This window comes from Vipera ursinii (assembly GCF_947247035.1).
Source record: "Vipera ursinii genome assembly, chromosome: Z".
In the NCBI taxonomy this organism is placed as follows: domain Eukaryota; kingdom Metazoa; phylum Chordata; class Lepidosauria; order Squamata; family Viperidae; genus Vipera; species Vipera ursinii.
The window spans coordinates 29,716,984-29,744,599 of record NC_139517.1 but is presented as its reverse complement, the minus strand read 5'-3'; the positions used below and the strand labels follow the sequence as shown (position 1 = coordinate 29,744,599).

At 38.4% G+C, this 27,616-nt stretch overlaps 1 protein-coding gene across 1 annotated transcript in view; it reads right to left on the bottom strand.

The window, feature by feature from the left end:
- MPP2 (MAGUK p55 scaffold protein 2) overlaps positions 1 to 27,616 on the bottom strand; it is a 77,703-nt gene that overhangs the window by 35,320 nt on the left and 14,767 nt on the right. Inside the window, exons 2-3 of the mRNA XM_083376270.1 lie at positions 27,111 to 27,204; positions 179 to 297 (exon numbers count right to left, since the gene is read on the bottom strand). Of these exons, the coding sequence (XP_083232396.1) occupies positions 179 to 297; positions 27,111 to 27,141 (150 nt within the window). The 5' untranslated portion in view covers positions 27,142 to 27,204. The remainder of the gene's footprint in view (positions 1 to 178; positions 298 to 27,110; positions 27,205 to 27,616) is intronic.

Below are 27,616 nucleotides of genomic sequence, written 5' to 3'. Positions count from 1 at the left end.
GGAAGGAAGCATAGAGGAGGGACAAAGGAACAGAGGAAATTGTTAACTAAACTATTTTGGAAAAATATGTTGTGGGCAAGACCAAGTAACAGTAAGTGATGTAGTAGAAGCAAGTGGAACTGAAGGTGCAGGTTTTGCTCAGCTACAATCCCATCCCTGACTACCCATTTAACTGTACCTTAGCCAATGACCTTACTATTGGACTCTCCATGAGGCCACGGAGAAAGATGAGATCCAAATCTCCAGCTCCCATGGAATTGGGGAGATCACTGAGGTTGTCCAGGACCTGTTGCATAGCTGTGTAGAGAAATGACAGCACTAACATTAGTCTCATTAAAATAAAAATAATGAAAAACAGTGTTAATTTATCTGCTCTAGCCTTTCAAGAGATAGAAAAGCAGCAGATGAAAAGTAACACATCTTGTACATGCAGAACAGAGGTGCAACCACATGGCAATGAAAAACAAAGCGAAAATGGAAAGAATTCTGAGAAATATACATGGAGGGAAGGAGGAAATATACAATTTTTATAAATATACATCAGTAATTCATTCACAAAAACTGAGGTCCCTTCTTACAAGTTACAAGTCAATAGCATCGTCCAGAAATGCTATCAGCAGTACTAAAAAAGAAAGCAATTTGTGATAATCTTTTTTTCTCCCAGCAGCACTTTAGGACTTTTCAAAGAAATTGAACTTATTTTCTTGACATTTTTCCAGAATGAGTCTCAAGTACTACAGGGTCACTTCAAGAACTGCTGCAGAGACAGATGCCTTTGTGTTTAGATTACAAAATAAATTCCCTATTGAATGAAGATCTGAACTTCTTCCTTGCTAATCTCAGTCTAATCTCACTGTTGCATTACACTGTCTCTAAAAATCATGTTTTTTTCTAATTAAATTAGCTAGCCAAAAGACTGAAAACCTAACATTCTTGCTCAATATATATGACTATAGTCCATCTCAACCTGCTCTCTTAACTTCTGCTGCCAGAAAAAGCTGTGTGTTTGCTGAAGCTATTTCATTAAACTACTTTAAGCGAGTTTAAGAACAACCATGATTTTGCTATTATGTCATGCAATTTTGCCTTTGCATTCTGCATTTGATCAGGCTCACATTTTGAATTGCTCCATTGGAAATGGTTGGGTACACTTGATCACTGAAGTATAAACAACTCAGCACAGTGATTTAGTCAAGCTGCTCTACAGCATATTGTCCAACCCACACGATACTGTATATAGATTATATTCAATGTATAAGCTGTCCACTTGAATTTGTTCTTTTCCAGCCGATGCTGAATGATTTAGATGGGAGATATAACCAAAGCTAGAGGGACAAAGTCCTTTGATATTCTACTTCTTTTGCAAGAATTAGGTCAAACTGACATTCCCTCCTCTTATCAGCATATCCAGGATAGAAACTAAGGCAAGCAATCCCAATATGCTGATTAACACTGGCAGAGTGCCACAGGCATTGGCCTCATCTCCATTTCATAAATTCATCTATACAGGATTTAATAACTAAGATTTTATTCTCAGTCAATCAACAGGGCAGAAAGTCTTCCAAAGTTACAAGGGGAAATTATTTTTAAAAACTCAGCATTAGTCATATCTAAAGACAAATATTAATTACTGAAGCTCTTCCAGGGGTTCATCTGTTGCTAATTTTATCTTATTTGTTTCTCTCCCTGAAAGTCTATTTGTTCTTAATATTGCAAGCAGAATAACAAAGACAGTGGAAAGAAACAAAAAATCAGGTAGCATTTTATAAAAAAATAAAGAAACCACTTTGGACAATAAATCAAAGTTGGTTTTTTTTTTGCCTATTCCAAGCAATGTTCTTCAGCATCACTATGTCCATATATAATTTCCAGAATGCACATTGGGCTTCATGTCTCATTTTTTCAAACATTATAAAAATTAACAGGAAAGCTAGCACACAGCAAACAAAGCATAAGATTTTGGCAAGTTGTTATACTCTGAATGTGTCCCAGAACCCATCATGAGTCCCTTATCATTCTAAAGACATTAAAAAAAGTTAGCAGGTATATCTTAGCACTCAACTTACAAAAATTTCTATCTCCTCAGAAGCTCTAGGACAACTCACCATGTACATGCCGCCACAGTCATCTCACTGTAGCCAACCTGGGGTGATCATCTCACCACAGGACAACTCACCCTGTGTCCCATAGTGAGTTGGCCATGGAAAAAAGGCAGCACTGAGATGGCCATAGTGAGTTGACTCATTCTGCTTTCCAGAGACTGGGAGAAATTTAAGGGATTAAGGAAGGTGTCAGTGAGCAAACTTCTCAGGCCAAGTATTGTGCCAGTCACTTCATTGTCAACAAAATTCTCTTGCTCCTCTGCCCCTAAGCAAACATTGTTTGTTAGTAGATGCAGTGTGCTCTCATCTTTTTGAATATACATTTCAACACAAACGTTTGTATACTTTAACATACTCTATTGTCTGCTTATTTTCTTCAGGGAACTTTTAAAGTATGGAGGTATTAATCCTGTCTTTCCCTTGCAGCAGTGTTAAGTAATAAAATCCAATGATGGACTTTGGAAGCAGGATAGGAAGAGTACTGACACTGTTGAACTTTGCTGTTGAAGAAGATTCCTGAGAATACTATGGACATCCAAGAAAATAAACAAATGGCTTAGTGAACAATCAACCCAGAATTCTCACTTGGGACACAAATGAACAGGCTCAAATTATCCTACTTCAGACATATCATGCAAAGACTTATTTCTCTAGAGAATATTCTACGGCGTAGAAAGTTGGGGAAAAAAAAGAGGATAATCAGCAGCAAGGCAATGAGTATATTGTCAGGGGACCTGAAAGAACTGGTTACTGATACATCATCATGGGAAAAAATCTATGTGGTTGCTAAGAGTTGACAAAAAGTAATGCCACATAAATCAGACCAATCCAGGCAACAGGGAATCAGTCTCATCTTTTTAAATTTTCTACTGCAGACATGAAGGAGAATGGTAAATCTTACACTTGCTGTGTAAATATATAGTGCTGGTTTTTTGCAGAGAGAATGTTTTAAAAATGTGTATGAGCAACTCTTGCGTCAATTGCCTAAAAGTCACAGGTATGAAATGGATATTTATATTTCATTGAAGTGATAGAAACAGAAATAAACAGCTTATAAAAGATTATGCAATAATAAGCAGTATATCTAAAGTCTGGGATAAATTTTAAAAAAAAAGAATCAGTCCACAATTTCACCTTTTGCCTCAATATTCTCACAAAAAGGATAACACAAATTTTCTCACTGGAAAGGTAACAAATCACATTGTTACATTCATTACATACATTACATACATTCATCAATAAACCAAATATGAAATCTTTTTAATCTACAGAATTATCAGAATCACACAAACAGTTTCAAAATCTTCAAATGAATGAAATAGTGTTAAAGAATGCAGAAACCCAAAGAAACATAGAATTTGAATCTCTTATAAAACAAATTCAGAGATTTTTTTGGCTCTTTTTATAAACTGTTTGTGAAATATGACTCAGAAACCAACCAGCTAAAAACCAAACAAGAATTTAGACATAATTGCAATGCAATTGTAACAATTTCAGTGGAAGAAATCTATTACACAAAATATACTTAAAGAAAAGCGGAATAAAATGTTTTGCTGCTGGCATATATAATTCCATTACCGATTACTAAACTGGACAGATTATTTGCTAAAAATTGTTGGAAATGGTTGGATCTTTTTTCCATATTAGGTAGCGATGTTGTAAAGCTCAAACATTTTGGAAAATAATTTCTAACAGAATGAAACAAATTCTAAAAGCTGAATTTCCTTTTTATTCCTTTTATTATATATTACTAAATCTCACATTCCCACAAAATATACCAAATTAACTTTCCACACAGCAACTGCTGCAAGGATACTTTACATTTCCTATTGAAAATATATTCAATTCTTTCTGCAGAAGATTCATCAATTAAGTTATGAAAATTCACCTGGATGTTCAAAATTCATATTTGAATTAGATGTACAGATATTCATAGTTAAATAGTAAATCTTTTGCAGGGCTTAACTTTTTATTAGCTTGTGCCACATCTAAAATTTGGATTTCACTTGACATGAAATCTTAATATTCTGACCTTCAATGATCTATTAAATGAGGATAGATTTTCAACTGCTCAAATGGGATGTACTATAGTTCCTACCTATGAATCACACTGTGTTGATTATAACATTTAGATACAGCTGTGTATTACTTGAATCAATGTGTTTTTAACATAATGCAACCCATTCAGTTATTTAACACTAATTAAATAACTGGAAATTTCTATCTGATTTTATATCTGTAAATTCCCCATTTCCCCTTCATGGATTACTGCCTTGTTGTGATGAAGGGGCTTGCATAATTCAATGAAGCTATGAGCTATGCTGTGCAGGGCCACCCAAGACGGAAAGGTCATAGCAGAGAGTTCTGACAAAACGTGATCCACTGGAGAAGGAAATGGCAACTCACTCCAGTATCTTTGCCATGAAAACCCTATGGACAGTACCAAAAGGCAAAACGATATGATGCTGGAAGATGAGCCCCTCAGGTTGGAAGGCGTCCATATGCTACTGGGGAAGTGCAGAGGGCTAGTACTAGTAGCTGAAAGGACTCTCAGCTGTGGATGTGTCTGGTGATGAAAGGAAAGTCCAATGCTGTAAAGATTTTTTCTCCATAGGAACCTGGAATGTAAGATCCATGAATCAAGGAAAACTGGATGTGGTCAAACAAGAGATGACAAGACTGAACATTGACATCTTAGGTATCAGCGAACTAAAATGGACAGGAATGGGTGAATTTAATTCAGATGACCATCAGGTATACTACTGCGGGCAAGAATCCCTCAGAAGAAATGGAGTAGCCTTCATAGTCAATAAAAGAGTAGGAAAAGCAATACTGGAATACAGTCCTTAAAATGAAAGAATGATCTCAGTTCAAATCCAAGGTAAACCATTCAATATTATAGTAGTCCAAGTCTATGCCCCAACCACCAATGCTGAAGAGGATGAAATTGACCAGTTCTATGAAGCCCTACAGCATCTTATAGAACTAACACCAAAAAGTGATGTCCTTATCATCATGGGAGATTGAAATGCTAAAGTAGGAAGCCAAAAGATAACCGGAATAACAGGCAAGTTTGGCCTTGGAGTACAAAATGAAGCAGGGCACAGGCTGATAGAATTTTGTCAAGAGAATACGATGGTCATAGCAAACACTCTTTTCCAACAACCCAAGAGATGGCTCTACACATGTACATCACCAGACAGTCAACACAGAAATCAGATTGACTATGTGCTCTGCAGCCAAAGATGGAGAACCTCTATACAGTCAGTAAAAATAAGATCAGGAGCTGACTGTGGCTCAGACCATGAGCTTCTCATTGAAAAGTTTAGGCTTAAACTGAAGAAAGTAGGGAAAAGCACTAGGCCAGTCAGGTATGAATTAAATCATATCCCTGTTGAATATACAGTAGAGGTGACAAAATGAGCATGAGAAAGGACCAAAACGGCAGGGACCTAACAGGCAGAAGAGATTAAGAAGAGGTGGCAAAATTACACAGAAGAACTATACAAGAATGAGCTTAACATCCCTGATAATCACAATGAGGTGGTCACTGACTAGAGATCAAATTGCCAACATACGCTGGATCATGGAGAAAGCTAGGGAGTTCCAGAAAAACATCCACGTCTGCTTCATTGACTATGTTAAAGAACATGTTTAAAAGAACATTAAAGATGCTTATTTTTTAAGGCACCATCTGGCCCTCTCAATTCCTGGCAAATAGATGGGGAAGAAATGGAGGTAGTGACAGATTTTATTTTCCTGGGCTTCAATATCACTGCAGATGGAGACTGTAGCCAAGAAATTAAAAGACGCTTGCTCCTCGGGAGGAAAGCCATGACAAATCTAGACAGCACACTAAAAAGCAGAGACATCACCCTGTCAACAAAAGTGCGTATAGTCAAGGCTATGGTCTTCCCAGTTGCAATGTATGGCTGTGAAATTTGGACCATAAGAAATGCCGAGCACCAAAGAATTGAAGCCTTTGAACTATGGTACTGGAGAAGACTCCTGCGAGTCTCTTGGACTGCAAGCCGATCAAACCGGTCAGTCCTGGAGATCAACCCTGACTGCTCTTTAGAAGGCCAGATCCTGAAGCTAAAACTCAAATACTTTGGCCACCTAATGAGAAGGAAGGACTCACTGGAGAAGAGCCTAATGCTGGGAAAGATCGAGGGCAATAGAAGAAGGTGACGACAGAGAATGAGGTGGCTGGATGGAGTCACTGAAGCAGTAGGCATGAGCTTAAATGGACTCCAGAAGATGGTAGAGGACAGGAAGGCCTGGAAAAACATTGTCCATGGGGTTGCGATGGGTCGGACACGACTTCGCAGCTAACAACAACAATCAATTCCCCAATTATTCACTTTATTTCCCATCTTTTTCTTCTCTTTTCTCCATTCTTAAAAATGGTTAATAAAATATAATAAAAAAAGAAAATAAAACCACTAAATTTTATATTTTGCCTCAGTACCCTGACTGAGATAAAGAATAAATGGTGTTTTTCCTAGTTTTATCTACCCAAGTGAAGCAGATTGCTAGTTGATTTTACTTCAACTCTGACGACAGAATAGAATTCTCTGCTGAATATGAGAGCAATACATTAGCTATGATGCAAAGCACAGGCCAGATGTTATGTATCATTCTATACTTTGCCTCTGCTCACTGCTGGCTAGAACAGCTTTTTGGGCACCAGGGATCGGTTCCATGTAGAGAAGTTTTTCTGGGGACGAGGGGGCACGGTTTTGCATGCTGCCTGCATCCTGCGGAAGGGGCTTTGCTTGTTTGCGTGGACCAGTGCCAGTCCATGGACTGGGGGGGGATGTTTGGGGACCCCTGGTCTAGAAAACTGATCCATTCCTTTTAGGGCAGGCAGATCCAACCCATGCTTGCATGCCACAGCTAGTCATGTGGCCTCACAAGATCATAAACTTTTAACATTAATATGTAACTCATATATATTAACTATATTATATGTTTTATATGTAGCCCAAGACAATTCAGTTTCACTCAATGTGGCCCAGGCAAGCCAAATATTACATAATCATGTTCTAGGGGAATGACAGGTCCTGCACCACATTCATTTCCATACACAGACCAGAAGCCCAGCTTCAGAGAAAACTAACTGCATTTGCCAGTTAGTCTCATCCTGTCTTTCCCTTTCTTCACATTCAACACAGTGCTAGGCTGCATTAACAGAGGGATAGAATCAAGATCAAGTGAAGTACTAATACCACTTTACAATGCCTTGGTAAGGCCACACCTGGAATACTGCATCCAGTTTTGGTCACCACGATGTAAAAAAGATGTCGAGACTCTAGAAAGGGTACAGAGAAGAGCAACAAAGATGATTAGGGGGCTGGAGGCTAAAACATATAGGGAACGGTTGCTGGAATTGGGTATGTGTAGTCTAATGAAGAGATGGGTGAGGGGTGACATGATAGCAGTGTTCCAATATCTAAGGGGCTGCCACAAAGAGGGAGTCAAGCTATTCTCCAAAGCACCTGAAAGCAGGACAAGAAGCAACGGATGGAAACTAGTCAAGGAGAGAAGCAACCTAGAACTAAGGAGAAACTTCCTGACAGTTAGAACAATTAATCAGTGGAACAACCTGCCTCCAGAGGTGGTGAATGCTCCAACACTGGAGGTTTTTAAGAAGAGACTGGACAGCCATTTGCCTGAAATGGTATAGGGTTTCCTGCCTGAGCAGGGGGTTGGACTAGATGACCTCCAAGGTCCCTTCCAACATTATTATTATTATTATTATTATTATTATTATTATTATTATTATTATTATTATTATTATTATTATTATTATATGGCATAATAAATTTTTCTAAGGAAGTAGATAAGGAGGGGCAAGAGAAGAGGGGTATTTCTCTAATGAACAACAGATGGTTGTCAGTGTAATTATCCCTAAGGCATTGAAGGACATCACAAAGCATCACCTAAGGTCTTGGGGATAATTACAGAGACACAAAGAAGGGAAGCTAACAATACCCTCGTGTATTATCTGAGAATTCCCACCTGCTGAACACAGCCTATTTTTCAATGGCTAACCTTGGTGTGTTCAACATGTCTAGGCCCTCAGGATCACATTTCCACAAGAAATTTAAAATTTAGTGATAAATTGCATATAGTGATAAATGGATTCCCAAACGCCATGTATATGAAAGAATGCAAGAATTCAGATGAAACTAGTTTTAAACTGGAAAGACACTTTTATCCAAGAAATAATTAAAGAATATGCTACATTTATGTCAGAGTCATACACAGAATATTCACCAACCCTTGGTAAGCAACAGAACTAATGTTGATTTTCCTAAACAAACTTTTCTATTTTCCTAAACAAACTTCATGCAAAGAAGTACACAGACTGTATCAGGTGGTTTTATTGCATATAAACATCACACCTTTCTGTTTCCTTTCACATGGTAAATGAGGTTACTAGCTATCTTTGGGTGAACAAGAAAAAGATGGAGGAATCCTAAGTGCAGTCTGACAAATATTGAAAAATACTCCTTTTTCAAAGAGCATTTCTAGACTATCCCTGAGCTGTTTGACCACCATACTCTGCATAGTTGATGGACATTCCAGAAATGCCCTTGAAGAAGGATACTTTCCAACATTCAATCCGAGTTAGTCACTGGGACTTGAACTTCTCTGTTTTGCTCTGGGCTGTTTTCTGTGTGATATTTATATGGTGGTTGTTGTGTGTAGCTTTTTAGACATAGATTGGTGTGTTGATTGGCTGTTGTTTCCTTGTGCTGCCAAGCCCCAACCTCCTAAGTACTTGATAAACTGGAGGTAAATCAGCACTCCTGTTGATTGATGAGGGCCCTGTTTCCCAAGCTTCAATCACCTCCCTTACTGTTTTGTGCCTGCTCATCCAATGATCTTAGTAACTGCAAAATTGAATGTATGTTCCTGTCTGTTGCAATGTGAGGCTACCAATGAGTTTGGGTCTCCTTGACTGACCACTCACTTCTGTTCTTGCAATTTGATAGTTAACTTCCTCCCCGTCTGTCCTACATAGTCACAGGGGCAATTCATGCAGGGGATCCAATAGATCACATTGGAAGTATCTCTGACCTCCAAGCAATCATTCCAGTGCATAATTCGTCCTCATATGGTAGCCTCTGTGCGGTATGCGATGCTCACTTGCAGATCTCAGAAGCTGCACTCTACTGCTTCTGAAATGTTTTTGATGTATGGCAGGCTATGCCATGTAGTTAGTCTTCTGCCTTGTTTTGTCCTTTCCCCACCAGGTTGTGCAGACATCTTGTAACAAATGACTGTGCATACCCATTTTGCCTGAATTGTTCATGTAGGTACCTGCTCTCCAGCTGCTTGGCTTGCAGGGTGCTACAGTGTGCTGTATAATGTTCTGATTCAATATTTTTGTTTGACAATGGATTGTTGCTGTTGAAATTCAGAATGCGTGGGATGTTTGTGGCCTTGCAATAAACTGCAGTTTCTAGGCTTCTGTCTATTTGTCTGTTGACAAGTACATCTAAAACCAATAATTGTCTAGCTATTTCTTCCTCTGTTGTGAACTGTATTCCAGGAAGATGAAGTTCTGTATGGCATGAAAGTCTTTCAGTGGATTTTGTTTGATGATGACAAACATGTCATCCACACAGCAGCACCAAAATTTGGATGTGTAGTTCTGAAATTCATGGTGTTCTAGTTCACACAGGACTGTTTCTGCAATGACTCCTGATATTGGGGATCCCATAAATGTCCCTTTTATTTCTTCATACATTTTTCTTTTGAATGTGAAAAAGGTGTGTTCACAGTATTGGAGTAGCCTCATGATTTGTATGCTTGTTAGGTTGTTCTCATCTGTGTTGTATTCTTCTTCTGGTTTTCTATCTATTACTTCACATGCATTAGGAGCCACATTTAAGCTTTGTAGTTTTGTCAGAAATGTTGTGGATGATGTGACTGTGCTATTCAGTCGTTGGGTCAGGAAGCTTAGATGTTGTGCCAGCCATTTAGCCAGATATACAGTATGTAGAGGTGTCTTGCAGTGCTACAGAAGGTCTGAGGGGGACTCCTATTTTGTGTATCTTGGGGAGTCCATAGAATTTTGCTGGGGCAAGGTCTGTGTCTCTCATTTTCCACCATTCTTTCTCCATTATATTGTTTTGTTTGGGTTGACTTTTGTTTGACTTTCCAACATGCATGGGGGTCCAACTCTCCCTCATTCATTTCACTGCCTTTCCTCCTCTTTTATTATCTTTGGGTAAGCAAAATGTGCTTAAACTTCCATTCTACTGGACATCATCATCATCATCATCATCATCATAAAAAAGTTGGAAGGGACCTTGGAGGTCATCTAGTCCAACCCCCTGCTCAGGCAGGAAACCTTATACCATTTCAGGCAAATGGCTGTCCAGTCTCTTCTTAAAAACCTCCAGTGTTGGAGCATTCACCACCTCTGGAGGCAGGTTGTTCCACTGGTTAATTGTTCTAACTGTCAGGAAGTTTCTCCTTAGTTCTAGATTGCTTCTCTCCTTGACTAGTTTCCATCCGTTGCTTCTTGTCCTGCTTTCAGGTGCTTTGGAGAGTAGCTTGATTCCCTCTTCTTTGTGGTAGCCCCTGAGATATTGGAACACTGCTATCATGTCACCCCTCACCCTTCTCTTCATTAAACTACACATACCCAATTCCAGCAATCGTTCCCTATATGTTTTAGCCTCCAGCCCCCTAATCATCTTTGTTGCTCTTCTCTGTACCCTTTCTAGAGTCTCGACATCTTTTTTACATCGTGGTGACCAAAACTGGATGCAGTATTCCAGGTGTGGCCTTACCAAAGCATTGTAAAATGGTATTAGTACTTCACTTGATCTTGATTCTATCCCTCTGTTAATGCAGCCTAGCACTGTGTTGGCTTTTTTGGCAGCTGCAGCACACTGCTGGCTCATATTGAAGTGATTGTCTACTAAGACTCTGTGATCCCTCTCACAGTTACTACTATTGAGCAAGGTACCACCTATACTATACCTATGCATTTGATTTTTCCTGCCTAAATGTAGAAGCTTACTTTTTTCACCATTGAATTTCATTTTGTTAGATAGTGCCCAGTGTTCGAGTCTGTCCAGATCCTTCTGTATCTTAAGCCTGTCTTCTGGAGTATTGGCTATTCCTGCCAGCTTGGTGTCGTCTGCAAATTTGATGAGTTCCCCATCTATCCCCTCATCCAAATCATTAATGAAGATATTGAAGAGCACTGGGCCCAGAACTTTGAAAGGACTGCTCCAGGAACTGCTCCAGGATCTTTGAAAAATATAGTTCAGTGGTTCTGAGATCACGTCTGCCAGTTCCTTGAGAACCTTGGGGTGTAATCCATCTGGTCCTAGTGATTTGAACTCGTCTAGGCTGGACAGGTGCTCACTTACCATTTTCTTGCCTATCTTAACTTGCGTTTCTCTTCTGTTTTTTATGGCACTGGTTTGGGTAGGTTGGACTGTTTTTTCCCTTTGTGTAAAGACAGATGCAAAAAACGAATTAAATAGTTCTGCTTTCTCCCTATTGCTTGTCACCTTCTTGCCACTTTCCCCCACTAATGGACCAATCATTTCCTTAACTTTTTTCTTGTTTTTTATATGTTGAAAGAAGCTTTTTTTGTTATTTTTGACTTTGGTCGCAAGCCTTAGTTCATTTTGAGCCTTAGCTTTCCTCACTTCATCTTTGCAGGCACGGGCTATTTGCTGATATTCTGACTTAGTTATTTGCCCCTCTTTCCAATTCTTATACTTGTCCTTTTTATCTTTCAATTTATCAGAGAGTTCTTTATGCAGCCATGCTGGTTTCTTTTGAGAGCTGTTATTTTTCTTCTTTGTTGGTATTGTACTAGACTGGGCCTTTATTATCTCACTTTTCAAAATTTTCCAAGCCAGTGAAACATGGCATTATATAATCTTAGCCAAATCATTCCATTTTATATGAGAAGTATTTAGTAACATATATGTGAGCATGTACAGTAGAAGGCATGCTGATATTCTACATCAATTGTTCAAGACCACGTTGACAGGCATTGACATGGCATGAAGGAGGAAAGAAGGAAAAATGCACCTTTAACTAAACATTCTCCTTGGGTCAGCCTCTATCTCATCTCAAATCAAATTTGACCTGGCTCAATCTTTTATTTTTAAGAGTAAAGTCAATAATTTTCCACATCACCCTAAAATACCTTCCTCATAGGGATTAGCTACATCAACTTAATTCTTCATAGACCACAGCCTTTAATCTTGTCAAAGTAATAAGAGTGAGGATAGACCTAGTGGCTTATATTAAAAGGAAAGAGTATAGAAATGATTACACTTTCAGTTTATCTAGCATAGTATATTGTATTTTACAGATGGAAAACAAGTGACCCTCAACATCTGCTGAATCACAACTCTTAGCATAGCTCGGCAAAGGATTTTCTGATCACCTGCTATTTCATCCTTTTAATTATGAAAACAAGACACTGGATTTGAGACTCTGCATTCAAAATATCTACTATACATCTGATCTATAGTCCCTTCATGGCAGGGGACCATTATCCAACAATTTAGAAGTGCTATGCTTGATGTCTAAGTGTTAAATTAAGTGTACTGTAGCAGGCAACAAAATTAGTCAAACCAGTAATAACTGCCCTTGTTTTGTGTTCTCTACCTTTCTTTTGAGATTCTAAGGAGGCAATGGAAACTCTGAAATAGCTGTCAAAGGAGACAGCTCAACAGTAATATGAAGTTTCATAAAAATAATACTAGCAAGTCCTTTTCTTGAAATGTGACAGTAATTTCTGTTAGTGTGCAATAGAGGCATTAACAAAGCAATTTCAGTTGATTTCTGTCTGAGCACCGCTTGATTCAGTATTTTAACAGTGAAAAGTGTTAGCTGCTAAGATGCTGGTCCCTCTTTCTCCAGCACTCACCCTACTACATCCTCGTTTCTGTGGCAACAGGAGAAGAGATTTGCATCTAAGGTTACACTAAACCAGGATGGGTAAAGCAAACGTTTAAATATTGTCAAAACTGTTTACTATGACTGATATAATTTGACTATTTTTCAGAGAAGTTGACAAGTTTTTTGCAAAGAGAGAAACTGGGGCTAAAAAGATCTAGTGCTAGAAACGGGTTGTCTCACAAATATTTCATGCCAAGTGACATTGACTGAATTCTCAGGCATAGTCTTCCATTTACCTTATTGCCTGATGAAAATTCTGGCAGTTCCAACATATCTTCTAAATATATCATACTTCTGTACATATAGATTGAGGTATTAAAACACAGATGCACCTATCTTTTACTATTTGTAAAGAAAAACAGCATCATTTAGGAAACCCCCACCACTGCACAATCTAGGGCAGTGTTTCTCAATGTTGGTAACTTTAAGGTGTCTGAATTTCAACTCAGCATACTTGCAAGGGGAAAGAAAAAACTATGTACTTGTAAAATAGGATATATTATTTATAGGGGTGTCTGTCAGGAAAAAAGACCAATCAAAACACAACATAGGGACAATGGATGAGAAGGACGCTTAGGAAAATAACCAAAATAAATGGGTCATTATGCCAAATCTATTCAGGGGTACTGAATAAATTGCTATCATCTCTGGGTAGTGTAACCATGTTTTACAACATTTTTCCCAGCCTTCAGAGTTGTGGATATCAACTTTAATTCTCAATAACACCCATGCTCTCAGATTAGAAAAGACATGTTATCTTCAAATATTTTTTAATGAGATACACCAGCATGTCAAAGAACTCTTCACACATAAATTGGTCTCTTAGCATTTAGCTGTATGTGCATTAGAATTGAGATATCCATTTTCTCTTCCCAGACAGGAGAAGCTGAACCTGAATGAAGATTCTAATAATGCAAGGTAACAATATTTTTTTTTTTTATTGAAAAGTTTTACAATACAATTTTCCATTAAAAGCCCCCATCCCCCTCCACCCTCCCCTCCCTACCTCCCCCCTACCTCTTCCCTCCCCCCTTACCTCCCCCCTTCCCCCCTCCCTCTTCCCTCCCCTCCCTCCCCCCCACCCCCCTCCCCCCCCGGACTTCCCAGAGCTAAATACAAGGTATATATATATATAAAAGCAATCATAAGCAACCATATACTAACAACCATAAATTCTAAAATCCATCACTCTCTAACTTATATAAGAACAAACAAAACTTAACATTATTAAATATATATAAAAAAAAAAGGAAAAGAAAAGAAAAAACACGAAAGAAGACTTATTCGAATGCTAGATAAAACTTCTTAACCCTATACTTATTCTGGATAAACTCAATCCACTTTCTCCATTCCATAATATAACGTTCTTGCGAGTGATCTTTCAAATAAGCCGATATCTTCGCCATCTCTGCCAGGTCGGAAACCTTTAAAGTCCATTCTTCTATAGTCGGCAGCTCCTCTTTCTTCCAATATTGTCCTATCAAAAGTCTTGCTGCCGTGACTAAATTCAGCATCAACTTGGAGTCCACCACTGTAGCATCAACAATTATTCCCAACAAAAAAAATTGCGGACAAAACTTTATCCTCCTTTTAAAGATCTTCTGTATATTCCACCAAATTTTAATCCAAAAGGCCTTAACCTTTTTACATGTCCACCATATGTGAAAATATGTTGCATCTTCAACCCCGCACCTCCAACACTTAGGCTGATAATTCGGGTACATACTTGCAAGCTTTTTAGGATCTAAATGCCATCTATAAAACATCTTATAAAAATTCTCTCTTAAATTTTGAGCTTGAGTAAATTTCACATTCCTCACCCAGATCTTCTCCCACATGTCCATTGTAATAACTTCCTGGATATTTTGGGCCCATTTTATCATACAGTCCTTAACAAGCTCTGTTTCTGAATCAATCTCTATCAATGCAAGATATATCCGTTTAATATGTGCAGGTCCCTGATTTCTAATTTGCTTTATCAGATTTTCATCAATCGTTGCAAATCCAATTTTCTGGTCTTCTTTCCACCTGGCCCATAACTGAGTATATTGAAACCATGTTTGAACAACCTTCTCTTCTCGCAAGAAGCTATATGATTTCAAGCACCAAACATTCCTTTCCAAACTTAAAATTTCCTTGTAGGTAGTCTCATCGTGTTTGAAACCAGCATGTATATTTTCTATTGCGTGTTTTGGAATTGCCCACAATGGTATCTTACAACTTAGCTTATGTCTATACTTCTTCCAAACTCTCAGCAATGCCTGTCTTAAAATATGCGTCCTAAACACAGTACCTACCTTCTTATCATACAACAAATATGCATGCCAGCCAAACAACAAATCATGGCCCTCAAGATTTAATAACCTCGATTGCGTCAAATTGATCCAATCACTTATTCCTACTAATGCAGCAGCTTCATAATATAATTTAAAATTAGGCAATTTAAGGCCACCTCTCTCACGAATATCCTGCATAATCTTAAGTTTAACTCGTGGCTTTTTCCCTGCCCACACAAATTTATTGATACCACGCTGCCATTCCTCCAAATTAGAGTCTTTCTTAAGAATCGGTATCATTTGGAATAAAAATAAAAATTTGGGCAGGACATTCATTTTCACTGCTGCAATCCGTCCCAACAAAGTCAATTGCAATTTTTGCCAACTCTCCAATTCTTTTTGAATTTTCCCCCACAATTTTTCATAATTATTTTTATATAGCTTTGTATTCGAGGGCGACAAAATTACCCCCAAATATTTAACCCTTTTAACAATCTCAAATCCAGTTAATCCTTCCAAGAAGGCCTTCTGTGAAACTGTCATGTTTCTAGCCAAAATTTTAGTTTTCTGTATGTTTACTTTAAATCCAGAAACCTTCCCATATTGTGTTATTATCTCTATCAGGTCCACAACAGAGTTCTCTGGCTGGGTCACTGTAACAACCAGATCATCTGCAAATGCTCTCAATCTATAGTCCTGATCTCCAACTTGTATCCCCTTAATTTTTTCCGAATTCCGAATCTTGTTCAATAATATCTCTAAAGTTAATACAAATAACAAGGGCGATAACGGACATCCTTGCCTTGTACCCTTCTCAATATTACATACTGCCGTCAGACTATTGTTAACTATGATTCGGGCAGTTTGCTTTTGATATAATGCCCTAATCGGCTGTAAGAAATTTTCCCCAAAATCCATTTTATCTAACATTCTCAACAGAAATTGCCAATTCAATTGATCAAAAGCCTTTTCAGCATCTAAAAAGATTAGCGCTGCAGAGATCTGGTTGTGCCTTTCCAAATACTCTAACACATCAACTATATGTCTAACATTATTTTTCATTTGCCTACCACTAATAAACCCCGTTTGATCCCCATGAATCACCTGTTGCAGAACCCTCATCAGTCTATTAGCCAAAACCTTAGCAAATATCTTATAATCTGTATTTAAAAGCGAAATCGGTCTGTAATTTTTAACTTGAGTAGCATCCTGATCTTCCTTCGGAATCAATAAGATAAAAGCTGTTCTCCAAGACGGTGGCACCTTTCCCCCCCTCTGGATTGTCTGGAACAGTTCCTTTAACGGTTTTATCATCTCAAATTGTAAATTTTTATAAAAAGCCGCAGACAAGCCATCTGTACCGGGCGCCTTATCAACCTTCAAATCCTTAATTGCTGTAAGGATTTCTTCTTCTGTGATCAGTTGGTTAATCCCCTCTCTTTGTGCTTGCGTAAGGACCGGAATATTAGCATTCTCCAAATATTTATCAATGTCTTTTACCTCAATTTCCTCTTTGGTATATAATTTCGAATAAAAATCCACAAAAGCATCCTTAATAAGATTCTGTTGAAACACGACCCTTCCTTTATATTCAATCTTGTCTATATTAGAGGCCCTTTGTTTCTTCCTCAGTCTATAGGCTAACCATCTGCCTGGTTTATTAGCGTTGCAAAAAGTATTATGCCTAGCAAACCGCAGATTGGTTGCCACTTGGTCTGCCATTAATTTATCAAATTGTCCTCTTATCAGCCTAATAGCCTCTTTAATCTTCACGTCCCCTGGATTCAAAATCAAAGCCCTTTCTTTTTCCTTTATTTCATTCTCCAGTTCTTTCCTTCTGGTTTCCACTACACGTCTACGTCTATTATTCATATATATCAACACACCTCTCATATAGGCCTTACTAGCATCCCAAACCATATCCATAGAGGTACCCTTATTCATATTAATCTCAAAAAAATCCTTCATCCGCTGTTTACATTCTTCCACATTTCTCTGATCTCTAAACAAGTTCTCATTTACGCGCCACGAGCGCCTGTCTCTTTTCTCCTTATCAATCTCCAACCAAACTGGACTGTGGTCTGAAATAGTTCTTGCACATATCTTCACTTTTTTAGTTCTCAAAAAGAAATCATTAGTCAACAAAATAAAATCAATCCTTGAGAAAGATTGGTGTCTGTCAGAGTAAAAAGTATAATCCTTCTCCTGCAGGTGCCTCTCCCGCCAGATATCTCGCAATTCGAGATCATCCTTCAATTCAAAAAAAGTTTTAGGCAGTCTGGCGTGGCTTGGAATGCGCTTAAAAGCTCCAGCTTTATCCAAGTGTACATCCAGAACACCATTCCAATCTCCCATAATAATAAAAGATTTATAATCCAACTGGGTAAGCTTTGTATGAAGTAAGCTAAAAAAATCAGCTTGTTGTTGGTTAGGTGCATATAGTCCAACTAGAAGCATCTTTTTACCTTCTAAGAGCAGCTCAATCATAACATATCTTCCATGCTTATCTGCTTCAATTAAGTCTGCTGTTAAGGCACTTTTAACATAAACAACTACTCCATTTTTCTTATTCTCTGCAGAGGCAACAAAATGCGTACCCAGTCTCGAGTTCAGTAAATACTTTTGATCCAAAACTCTAATATGCGTTTCTTGCAAGCATATAACATCTATCTTAAATTGCTTTAAATATTGAAAAACTTTCTTCCTCTTCTGCGGTGAATTTAGTCCATTAACATTCCAAGTTAAAAATTTAGTTGCCATGCATATCATCCAGAAGCCCTTGGACCACAGCCTTGATAGGACTAACTTCTTTAGGCCGTGCCCCTCCCACAGCTTGACTGTATGTACGTTGCGAAGAAACTGAAGACTTTTGCTGATCTTGTTCTATTATTTTCTTTGCTCGTTTTAAAGCAGCACGCGTCACTCTTTGCTCTCTAGGATCATCCAAAGAAGTTGTAACTTGATCTCCTCCCACGCCACTTTCCTCTGTTTCCTCCTCTTGTTGTTCTTCTTCTCCAGATCCTTTTCCAGCTTCCAGGAGCGTTAATGGGGTTGCTTTTAGGACATTATTGTAGAAATCACGCGCTTGCTTCACAGTAATCAACCGGTACCTTTTACCTTCATGCATCACCATCAGCCCCTGAGGAATCTCCCATCTGAACCTTATATCTCTTTGCTTAAGCTCATGCACGAGGAATGTATAATCCTTCCTTCCCCTTAAAATCCTTGGAGGAATTTCTTTTAAAACCAAAACTTCTTGTTCAGCAATCACCACTTTAACATCATAGGCAGCTTGTATAATTTGATCTCTGATCTCTCTTTTTGCAAAATAAACCACCACATCTCTAGGCAACTTCCTCTGTCTGGCAATCCATGAATTCACCCGAAACACTTTATCCATAGCTGCTCTTATTTCAGATGCTGGCAGGTTTAATACTTCTTCAAAAGCCTCAGAGATCAGCTGCTTCAAATCTTCTTTAGTATCCTCTTTTAAGCCTCTGATTCTAACAGCAAACTGCATCTGGTAAAATTGGGCTAAGCTTAAGTCCTTCTCCAGTTTGTCTCTTACATTTTCATTCTCTCTTACTTTAACTTCTAATATAGCATTCCTTTGAGCCAAATCATCCATCTTTTCATCTAATTCTTCCACACATTCCGCCACTTTATGCACTGAAGACAAAATGTCTACCTTCATCACGCTGAGCTTCTGTTCCATCCTCTCTTCCATTCTCTCCTCCAGTTTCTCCAATTTCTCCTCCATCTGCGCAAATTTGTCAGCCATTGATTGATTAATTGAGTCCAAAAGTTTATCCACAGCATCTCGAAACTCCTTCGCTGTCAGCGCTTCAGAAGGGTGCAACGCCTGTAAAGATGATTGTTGCACTGGCGAGGATCCACCACTCCGAAGAGTTTTAGGGGGAGGTTTCGCCGCCATCTTTTAATCCTCAAATATGACGCACTTTCACTTAGAGTTTAAAAAGTTCAAGTAGTTAGAGAGTATAATAAAATAAGCCTCTTCACCTTTATCTCTTGTATCGCTCTGCCTGCTCCTTTAAATCATAGTCCTTTCTTCAGGCAGGGATGGTTCGCAGACGCCTGGCTCTGCTCCAAAAAGTTCAGAGCAGACACGCCTGCCAGCTGGGAGCAACCCAGGCTTCGGGGGAGTTCAATCCTTCAGCCGCCCAAGCTCCGAGCTCAGGCGGCCTCGGAGAACTCAACCCCTACCTGGGGCCTCACCCCCTCCTCTTCTCCCGAGGAGGGGGCTTCAATTTCGCCCGAACAGCTGTTCGGCGCTGTTACGGGCGAAAAAACAAACAGCTGAGCCGCGGGCAGCCCGGGAAGGCTGTCTTCGGCGCCGCGACGCCACCGGAAGCCGCAAGGTAACAATATTTTAAGGAAGTGTTTCCCAACCTCAACAACTTTAAGATGTGTGGACTTCAACTTTTTCAGGGAGAGAAAAGATAAAAACAGACTATCCAACCTGAAAAAATAGCAGCTGTGGCCATACATGTATCCACATTGTAAATAGAGTCCAGCACACAAACTTTATCATTGGTTTTGTAATTTTCTTTTCAGAGATATTTTCCAACACTTTCACTATTGTGTACATATCAATGATGGCAATTCTAGTGATTCTACACAACATCACTAGCATTATAGCCTAGGTTTCCTATGTAATCAGTAAAGTCAGATTAAAAATTTAAATGAGTGGTGTAATCAGACTTTGGGTATGAAGGTGTGGTAGACCCATGCAGTGCCTGTACTAATTACTGCTGTTGTTTTTCATATCTTAGCTGCTGTTTCTATTTGTATGGGCTTTATATTGCTTCTTGATTTTTATAATGCAGTTTTTAATTGTTGTCAGTGAACAGTTTGGTGTAGTGGTTATACATTAGGCTAGAAAAAGGAAGACCATGAATTCTAGTCCTGCCTTAAGCACAAAGCAAGTTGGGTAACCTTGGGCTAGTTACTTTCTCTCAGCTCTAAAAAGGAAGCCAAGAACAATGTTAGTTGCTTAGAATTATGAATTTGAGATGGGGACATATGTATAAATTGAAGAAACAGACAAACAAACCACGGACAGGAATGTGACAATTGAAACCACAATTTTGAAGACAATTTTCATTGTCAAACTTCAGACTGTATTTCTTTAAAATGATTTTGTAGATAAAATAGCAGCAGAAGCTATTCAGGGATAAGCAATTTGCTAGTTATAGGCAGCCTTTCTGAATATCTTGTAGTGAGGATATTCAAGGTGTCAATCTTACGCACAACTACTTTTTTCCCCTGCTGCATATTTCTAAGTAGATATAAAACTAGATTACATATTATACAAGTGAACATTTGGTCCCCCAATAGATGACTCATGAAAACCACTAAAATTTATACCCAGGGAAAAAACACCCTAAATCACCCTGTTTTTATATTATCTTAACCTCAAAGAAGCCACTATTTTTATTTAACATTCGCTATGGTTCACAGATGCTGTGACAATAGCTGAACTTTTCACAATATCCTGAATTAGAAACCACTCAACCTCATTTTAGCATTTTGTACAAGTTTGGTTACTGGGTTACCCTCACAGTTCTGTTCTTCCCAGAACTTTCCAAAATTGCTGCAAAAAAGAAGCAAGAATAAACTTAGGTTAAAGCAGAAATAATCCCCCTTTTTCAAACTCAGGTACAGCATGTTCCTTCTCTTACAATATTCAAAATGTATCTTGAAATTAAACTCAACTGACTTCACAATATGGTTCTTAGAATACAGATTATTTAGTTGATCTCCAAATATTTCATAAATAAAAAACATAGGAGCCAAATTGGAAAACTTTGTTGAAGGATATTTAAGTCAAACTTAGAAAGTCCTAAGCAAAAGGTAGACACAGCGACCTCTATAATACTGTTCTATAAATCTATTATTCACTCTATGATCTAATATGTTTTCTTAAAGGTATGTTAATGTGTTATTAATTCAATAACTAATCCTACCCAGTCTTTTTCACAATGTAATTTTAAAATTGTTGCAGTTGGCATGCATTTCCTCTTAGTATGTACATGGAAAATAAACAGCAACATTGGAGCTTTTATTTATATGTATGGCTAATGGACACTGCATTGGTCAGAGATGTATGCATGCACACGCACAGATCCTGCAAGACACCTGAGGGAAAAGCCAGTAATCGACAGTGTTATTGAAATAAGTGCTAATTATCTTTGCCACACACAGTTGCATACTGTCAGACTAATGAAGCCAATTCATTTTCACAAAAGTATTATACAACATACAAAGATCAGAACTGTGCAAGCTATGATATTCCCTATGGATTTGAAAGAAACAGGATAGGAAGAAAACAACTTGATGGTACAAAAGTCAATAAATCAAACAAACAAACAACATTAAAAGGACCAATCCTGCCTAATATGCAGCATGGATGTTTAACATGTATCCTTAATGTCTGAAAGCCAATAACAACTCTTAAAAAGATATTAATAATAATAACTAAGCTACTAAATTTATAAGCCACCTGATTCCCTGTGATTCAACAAATGGCAACAAAGAAGATTTCCCAAGCAATCTGATCCTGTTTCTTTGATTTATTTTACCTACAGCATAAGACAAGCAACTCACTCAGTTAGACTTTTACAAAATACTATAATGATTTAGTTTCACATTTTTACCTATCTTTGTCCCCTCTTTTTAAAACAACATATGGACTTTACAGTTGTTTTTACCAAATCATTTGATTTAATTGTAGCATATTGAATTTGACACTTGTATTTCTTTTATTACTATGTTGCTGTCATCATCATCATTAATTGATTTTCTATAATTTAATGCAAAGAACACGGTTGAATTAGTCAATTCATTTTTGCAGAATCTGTGTTGTCCTATTTCTATAACTTTCTGTGACTTTTATAAAATCTGCATGAAAAGCCTTCCTTACTATATTCTTGTGTTTCCTCTCCAGTGATGGACTGGCAGGATTTTGGGGTTGTGTTTTTTAGTCAAGAAACGTATTAGAACATTGGGAAAGTGTGGGTGGAAAAGCACCAATCTGTACATTAGCACAGGAAGTTCAGATCAGTTTCCATGAGAATTCTTAGAGACCCTCTGCAACCTCCAGAGTATGCCATAGCTTAAAGCATGTTGTGGTTATCACTTTCTTTGAGTTTCCATAGACACGGAACATTATCCAAGCCTTTGGTTAGAAGCAAGCTGAAAGGTGTAAATTTGGGCCACCTAGACTAAATCATTGAGGGACGCGGTGGCTCAGTGGGTTAGGACGCTGAGCTTGTCGATCAGAAGGTCGAATCCCGAGTGCCGCATAACAGAGTGAGTGCCTGTTACTCCTCCCAGCTTCTGCCAACCTAGCAGTTCGAAAGCACATAAAAATGCAAGTAGAAAAATAGGGACCACTATGGTGGGAAGGTAACAGCGTTCCATGCACCTTTGGCATCTAGTCATACCTGTCACATGACCATGGAGACATCCTTGGACAAGCGCTGGCTCTTCAGCTTTGAAACGGAGATGAGCACCAGCCCCTAGAGTCGGAAATGACTAGCACGCATTTATGAGGGGAACCTTGACCTTTACCTTTAGACTAAATCATATGGGTTCTGGAAGATATATTTCTGGGTTAGGTAAGAAAAAGCCACAGGCACTGATTGTTGTGCTTGAAGGCTAAAGAGAAGTAGGGAGAGGAAAACCCCAAGAAAATCAGAGGTATGGAGGATTTATATATTTTATTTATTTATCTGGCATATGGCATACAATGTCAGGGAAATCTATACATGCTAAACACAATCCAGTCTTGACAACCTAAATTGCTAGTTCATTTTGTTGGGGGCAATTAAGCTGACTTTGTAATAATGCCGCTTGGGGGGGTTGAAAACCCTAATAAGCATGCATATACATAGAATGAAGGCTACTGCTAAGCTTGTAAGCCGCCCTGAGTCTTCGGAGAAGGGCGGGATATAAATGGAATTAAAATAAATAAATAAATAAATTTTGTTTGGTGCTTGTGTGCCTATTCTTCGTGCATTGCAGGGGGCAAACTAGCTATGTATAGAAGAATTGACTGATACAAGGTAGTCCTCAACTTACAACCATAATGGAGCCTAAAGTGAGTCGCCACATGTTAAGTGAATGCTATGATTGTTAAGTAAACCCAACATTTGCTATTGGGTTTTGGGTTTTTTTGGCTTTTTGGTGGGTTTTTTTTTGGTGAAAACTGGATGTAAACTGACTTTCGGCAAAAACTTTGTAAATCAGGGTCATGTGACTCTGAGATGCTCAAAGAGCTGTGAAATGCAGGCTGGTTGCCACGTGGCCAAAATGCAGTCACATGACGATGGGGGGGATATCAGAACTACGGAACTGGGCCATGCCTTTTGGAGGTTCTGACATAATTTTGAATGGTCACTAAGCAACCAGTTGAAAGTTGAGAACTATATCTAGGTTGTATTGAAAGCCAATGACACTGGAAATGCAACGGTTAAAGAGAAAGAGGAGAAGCAAGGCACTGGGAAGATGGGCAGCCAGGCCAATATTCAAGCCAAGGAGAGGAGGATGGAAGAAAAGGACAAGGTCTACTCACTTTGTAAGACTCTCCAGGATTTGTTTCAGGCAAAACCTGGAACAGCCAAGAGCTTCTGCCAATCTACTGCCTACCCAGTATGCTTTGACAAACCTTCCAAAACATGATGCATCTTCTCAGGTTTAAAACAAAACATCATTTTCTATTTCATGCATTCCCTAATGTCACATGTTGAAACCTTTTGGTATCCTGTTCCCTACCCTGAGGGACATGGTGGCTCAGTGGGTTAGGACGCTGAGCTTGTCGATCAGAAGGTCGGCATTTTGGTGGGTCGAATCCCGAGTGCCGTGTAGCAGTATAAAAGATGCTGTTTTTTTAAAAGAAATTAGGAGATGTGCTCTTTTGCTTTGTCGCTTATGTGGCTGACTCTCCTCCCCTCCTTACAACAATCTTTTGAGGTAGGTTGAATTGAGAAAGTAGAACTGAAGTCACTTAATTAGATACGTGGCTGAGTAAATATTTGAACCATGGGTTTCAACCAGCACAAAAATTCAGGAGTAACCAAGCCTCTAGTCTCCAAGAGTTTTGAATTGCCTTCCCCTGATTCTTGGTTAATGACCATGCTGATTTTAGGGATCTATCACATCTAGAATAGGCAAAGTTCTCTAGCACTACTTTGAAACTGTATTAAAGTGATTGTTGCTGGCTAATGATCAGTCATGCACAAGGCAAGCTGTGATTTATTTTGCACATTTTCAATTTTAGATTATTTACTCCTGCCGTTATTTTATGTTCTATGTGGCTCAGTGGGTTAGGACGCTGAGCCTGTCGATCAGAAGGTTTGCAGTTTGGCGGGTTGAATCCCGAGTGCCGCGTAGCAGAGTGAGCGCCTGTTACTCGTCCCAGCTTCTGCCAACCTAGCAGTTCGAAAGCACGTAAAAAATGCAAGTAGAAAAATAGGGACCACTACGGTGGGAAGGTAACAGCGTTCCGTGCGCCTTTGGCATCTAGTCATGCCGGCCACATGACCACGGAGACGTCCTCGGACAAGCGCTGGCTCTTCGGCTTTGAAACGGAGATGAGCACCGGCCCCTAGAGTCTGAAACGACTAGCACGCATGTGTGGGGGAACCTTTACCTTTACCTCCCTAGTTTAAAAAAAGGTAGAAAACTTAGAAATTCAGAAAATCCTCAGCTGCCTTCTCAAGTTAAGTAAAGCAACTGGCAGGTCTACTCTTTGCAATCCCAAACACCACTACCACCAAAACCAGCAATTTCACAGAATTATACATCTGTAAAGAATCATTTTGGCTATCGAGCCTAATCCTCTATTCTTTTCTCTCTCCTCAAAAATCAATAGTAAATCAGGAATTGTTTTTATGGAGAGACTACATTCAATATTCAATTTTATTTGAGAAGATGCAAAAACAACCCACTTCAATCAATTTATCATATTTAGAAAGTGGCTTGATCACCTTTTAAAGAAAGTTTTGTAAAATTTCATCTGGTTTCTACAAATGGCATCTGAATTGGAGCTTTTTAGACAGCTGAAATGTAAATTTAATTATTACTATCTGGGGAAAAAAACCCTGCCTATCCCTGAAGGAAAAAGAAATATTTCTTTAATAGACAAATCTTGTTCCAGGTTTAAAACTAATGGACAGTAACTTAATTCCAATATAATAGTTGAGAATGCACAGAGACAAGTAGAAGGCTTATTGGGTTTCCATTCTCTTTCAAAATCATTTTAAAATTCTGGACATAAAAGAGGCTCCCTCAAAGGCAGGAAACAGTTGTTTGCATTGGATTATGATGTCTTGGCTGAATACTAACTAATGGTGTCTTCAAATTATTATCCTACAATAAAACAGAAGCTGTTTCCTTGTGTGTGAACAGGGGGAACAATGTCAGGACAAAGCTGAGCATGTCTACCATATGACCACAGATAGAGATTAAACAGGTATATGCTGAACATCAACAATAATTTTCTACTTATACAATGCAACAACTGAGAGAGGGAAATATGCTATCTTGAAGAGATAAAACTATACTCCTCTAGATACAAAGAATAAGGCAGTTAACAATGAAATGTGCAGAGTAAGCTGATCCCACTACTATATTTTACCAGCACTGTTTATCAATCCAAACAATCTGTCTGTTAACAATTCAGACACAGATTGTCTGTATAACTAAAATATGTGGATCCAATATTGCAGAGAATTGTTTATTGTTTATATTCTCCAAGAGTTGAAAGTAGCTTATAGAGAGATCAACCTTCATTTTATTCCCACAGCCAATAAACTTATGAGATGCTGGCAGAGAGGCCCCAAATATTCCGGTAATTCTCAATGGCAAAGGGTAGTCTAGGGGGTCTCCCTCCTCCTAGTTAATCTCTGCAGCCCACTCTCTCTTACACCATTGCTTGGACTTCCTTAAGGCCAAATCTCTCCTGTCCTAGTAAAACTGCAAAAGACAGGGCTAACCATCTTGTATGTCTCCTCTGGTATGCATAGGAACATATCCATAATCTTTCATCCCTGGAGCTGTTGGGGATTGTAAAACAAAAGAGTGAGTTCTAAGACTGGCTGCCTCCACCAGATTGAAAAAGACTGACAGAGAGAAAGCTCTGTCTAAAATTAAAGCAAACCTTAATGCAAAATGTAAAAGCAGAATAGCTGGGTTTGTACAACTCAGTTAATCAAGTCAAAGACCTAGCAGCTCCATCTGTACAATCTGTTAAATTTGATTATTTTTAGCTGAACCCAGCCAATCTGATTAGTTTATATACATACACATCTTTATTATGGTTACTAACCAGAAAATATCAATAGGTGATGGAAGTACTGTAAAACAGTTCCGACCCGTTCATTGGTGCAATCAAAGTATACCTAATTTGGGTTAGTTTATGATTCAGAGGTTTAGCAAATGCAGAAAATGGGGTAACTCAATCAACTTCTTAAGCAAGTTTTATGAATACTGAAACTTAAATGGATCACATTACATTAATCAAGGATTAGGAATGTTGTAGTTTTCTGCTAAGTTCCAACTTGAACTCCTGTAAATCCAGTTGACACTGGCAAGAAATTATGGGAGCAGTATAAAATGCCTACATATCCTTGCTTTATCTCACAGAAAATGCAATAATCAACCAGATTTGTTCACCAGAAAGACTAGAGTTTAGCTCTAGATTTCTGGAGAATATCTGGAAAAATATGGATCAGAAATAGGAATAAGTTCTTACCTGTCTCAGAGTTGGTTGAAGCAACAGGCATTTCGACAACCAGGGAGGTCTTCTCAGTGATAGAATTACAAATAATTATTCTTCTGTGGTGATCCTGTAGAGAGAGAAGAATTGAACAACACCTCTTCAAAAAATGATCTCAAAATGTAGCATACACCCACTTGATTCTGATACCCTGCATCAAGTTCAGAGATTATTTATAAATAATAGACTTGGTCTTCACCAGGTGATTTTTTTTATTTTAGTTTTTGCATTTTATTCTTTAGACAATAAAGAAGAGGAATAAGAAAAAATTGTCAAGAAGATACTTATCTCCTGCCAATTTCACTTTCTCCCACATTCAAATTTTTAAAAATCTGAAAATTTCCCGTCCCAGTTATGAAGAATATGCAAAAGCTGGCACGTTTTATTAAAAGCCCACCTAAATGAAGTAATCTACCATCTGCCCCATTCAAATTTGTGCAGTTATTTCCAACAGTAAAAGAACTACACAAGTGTGCAGCTGT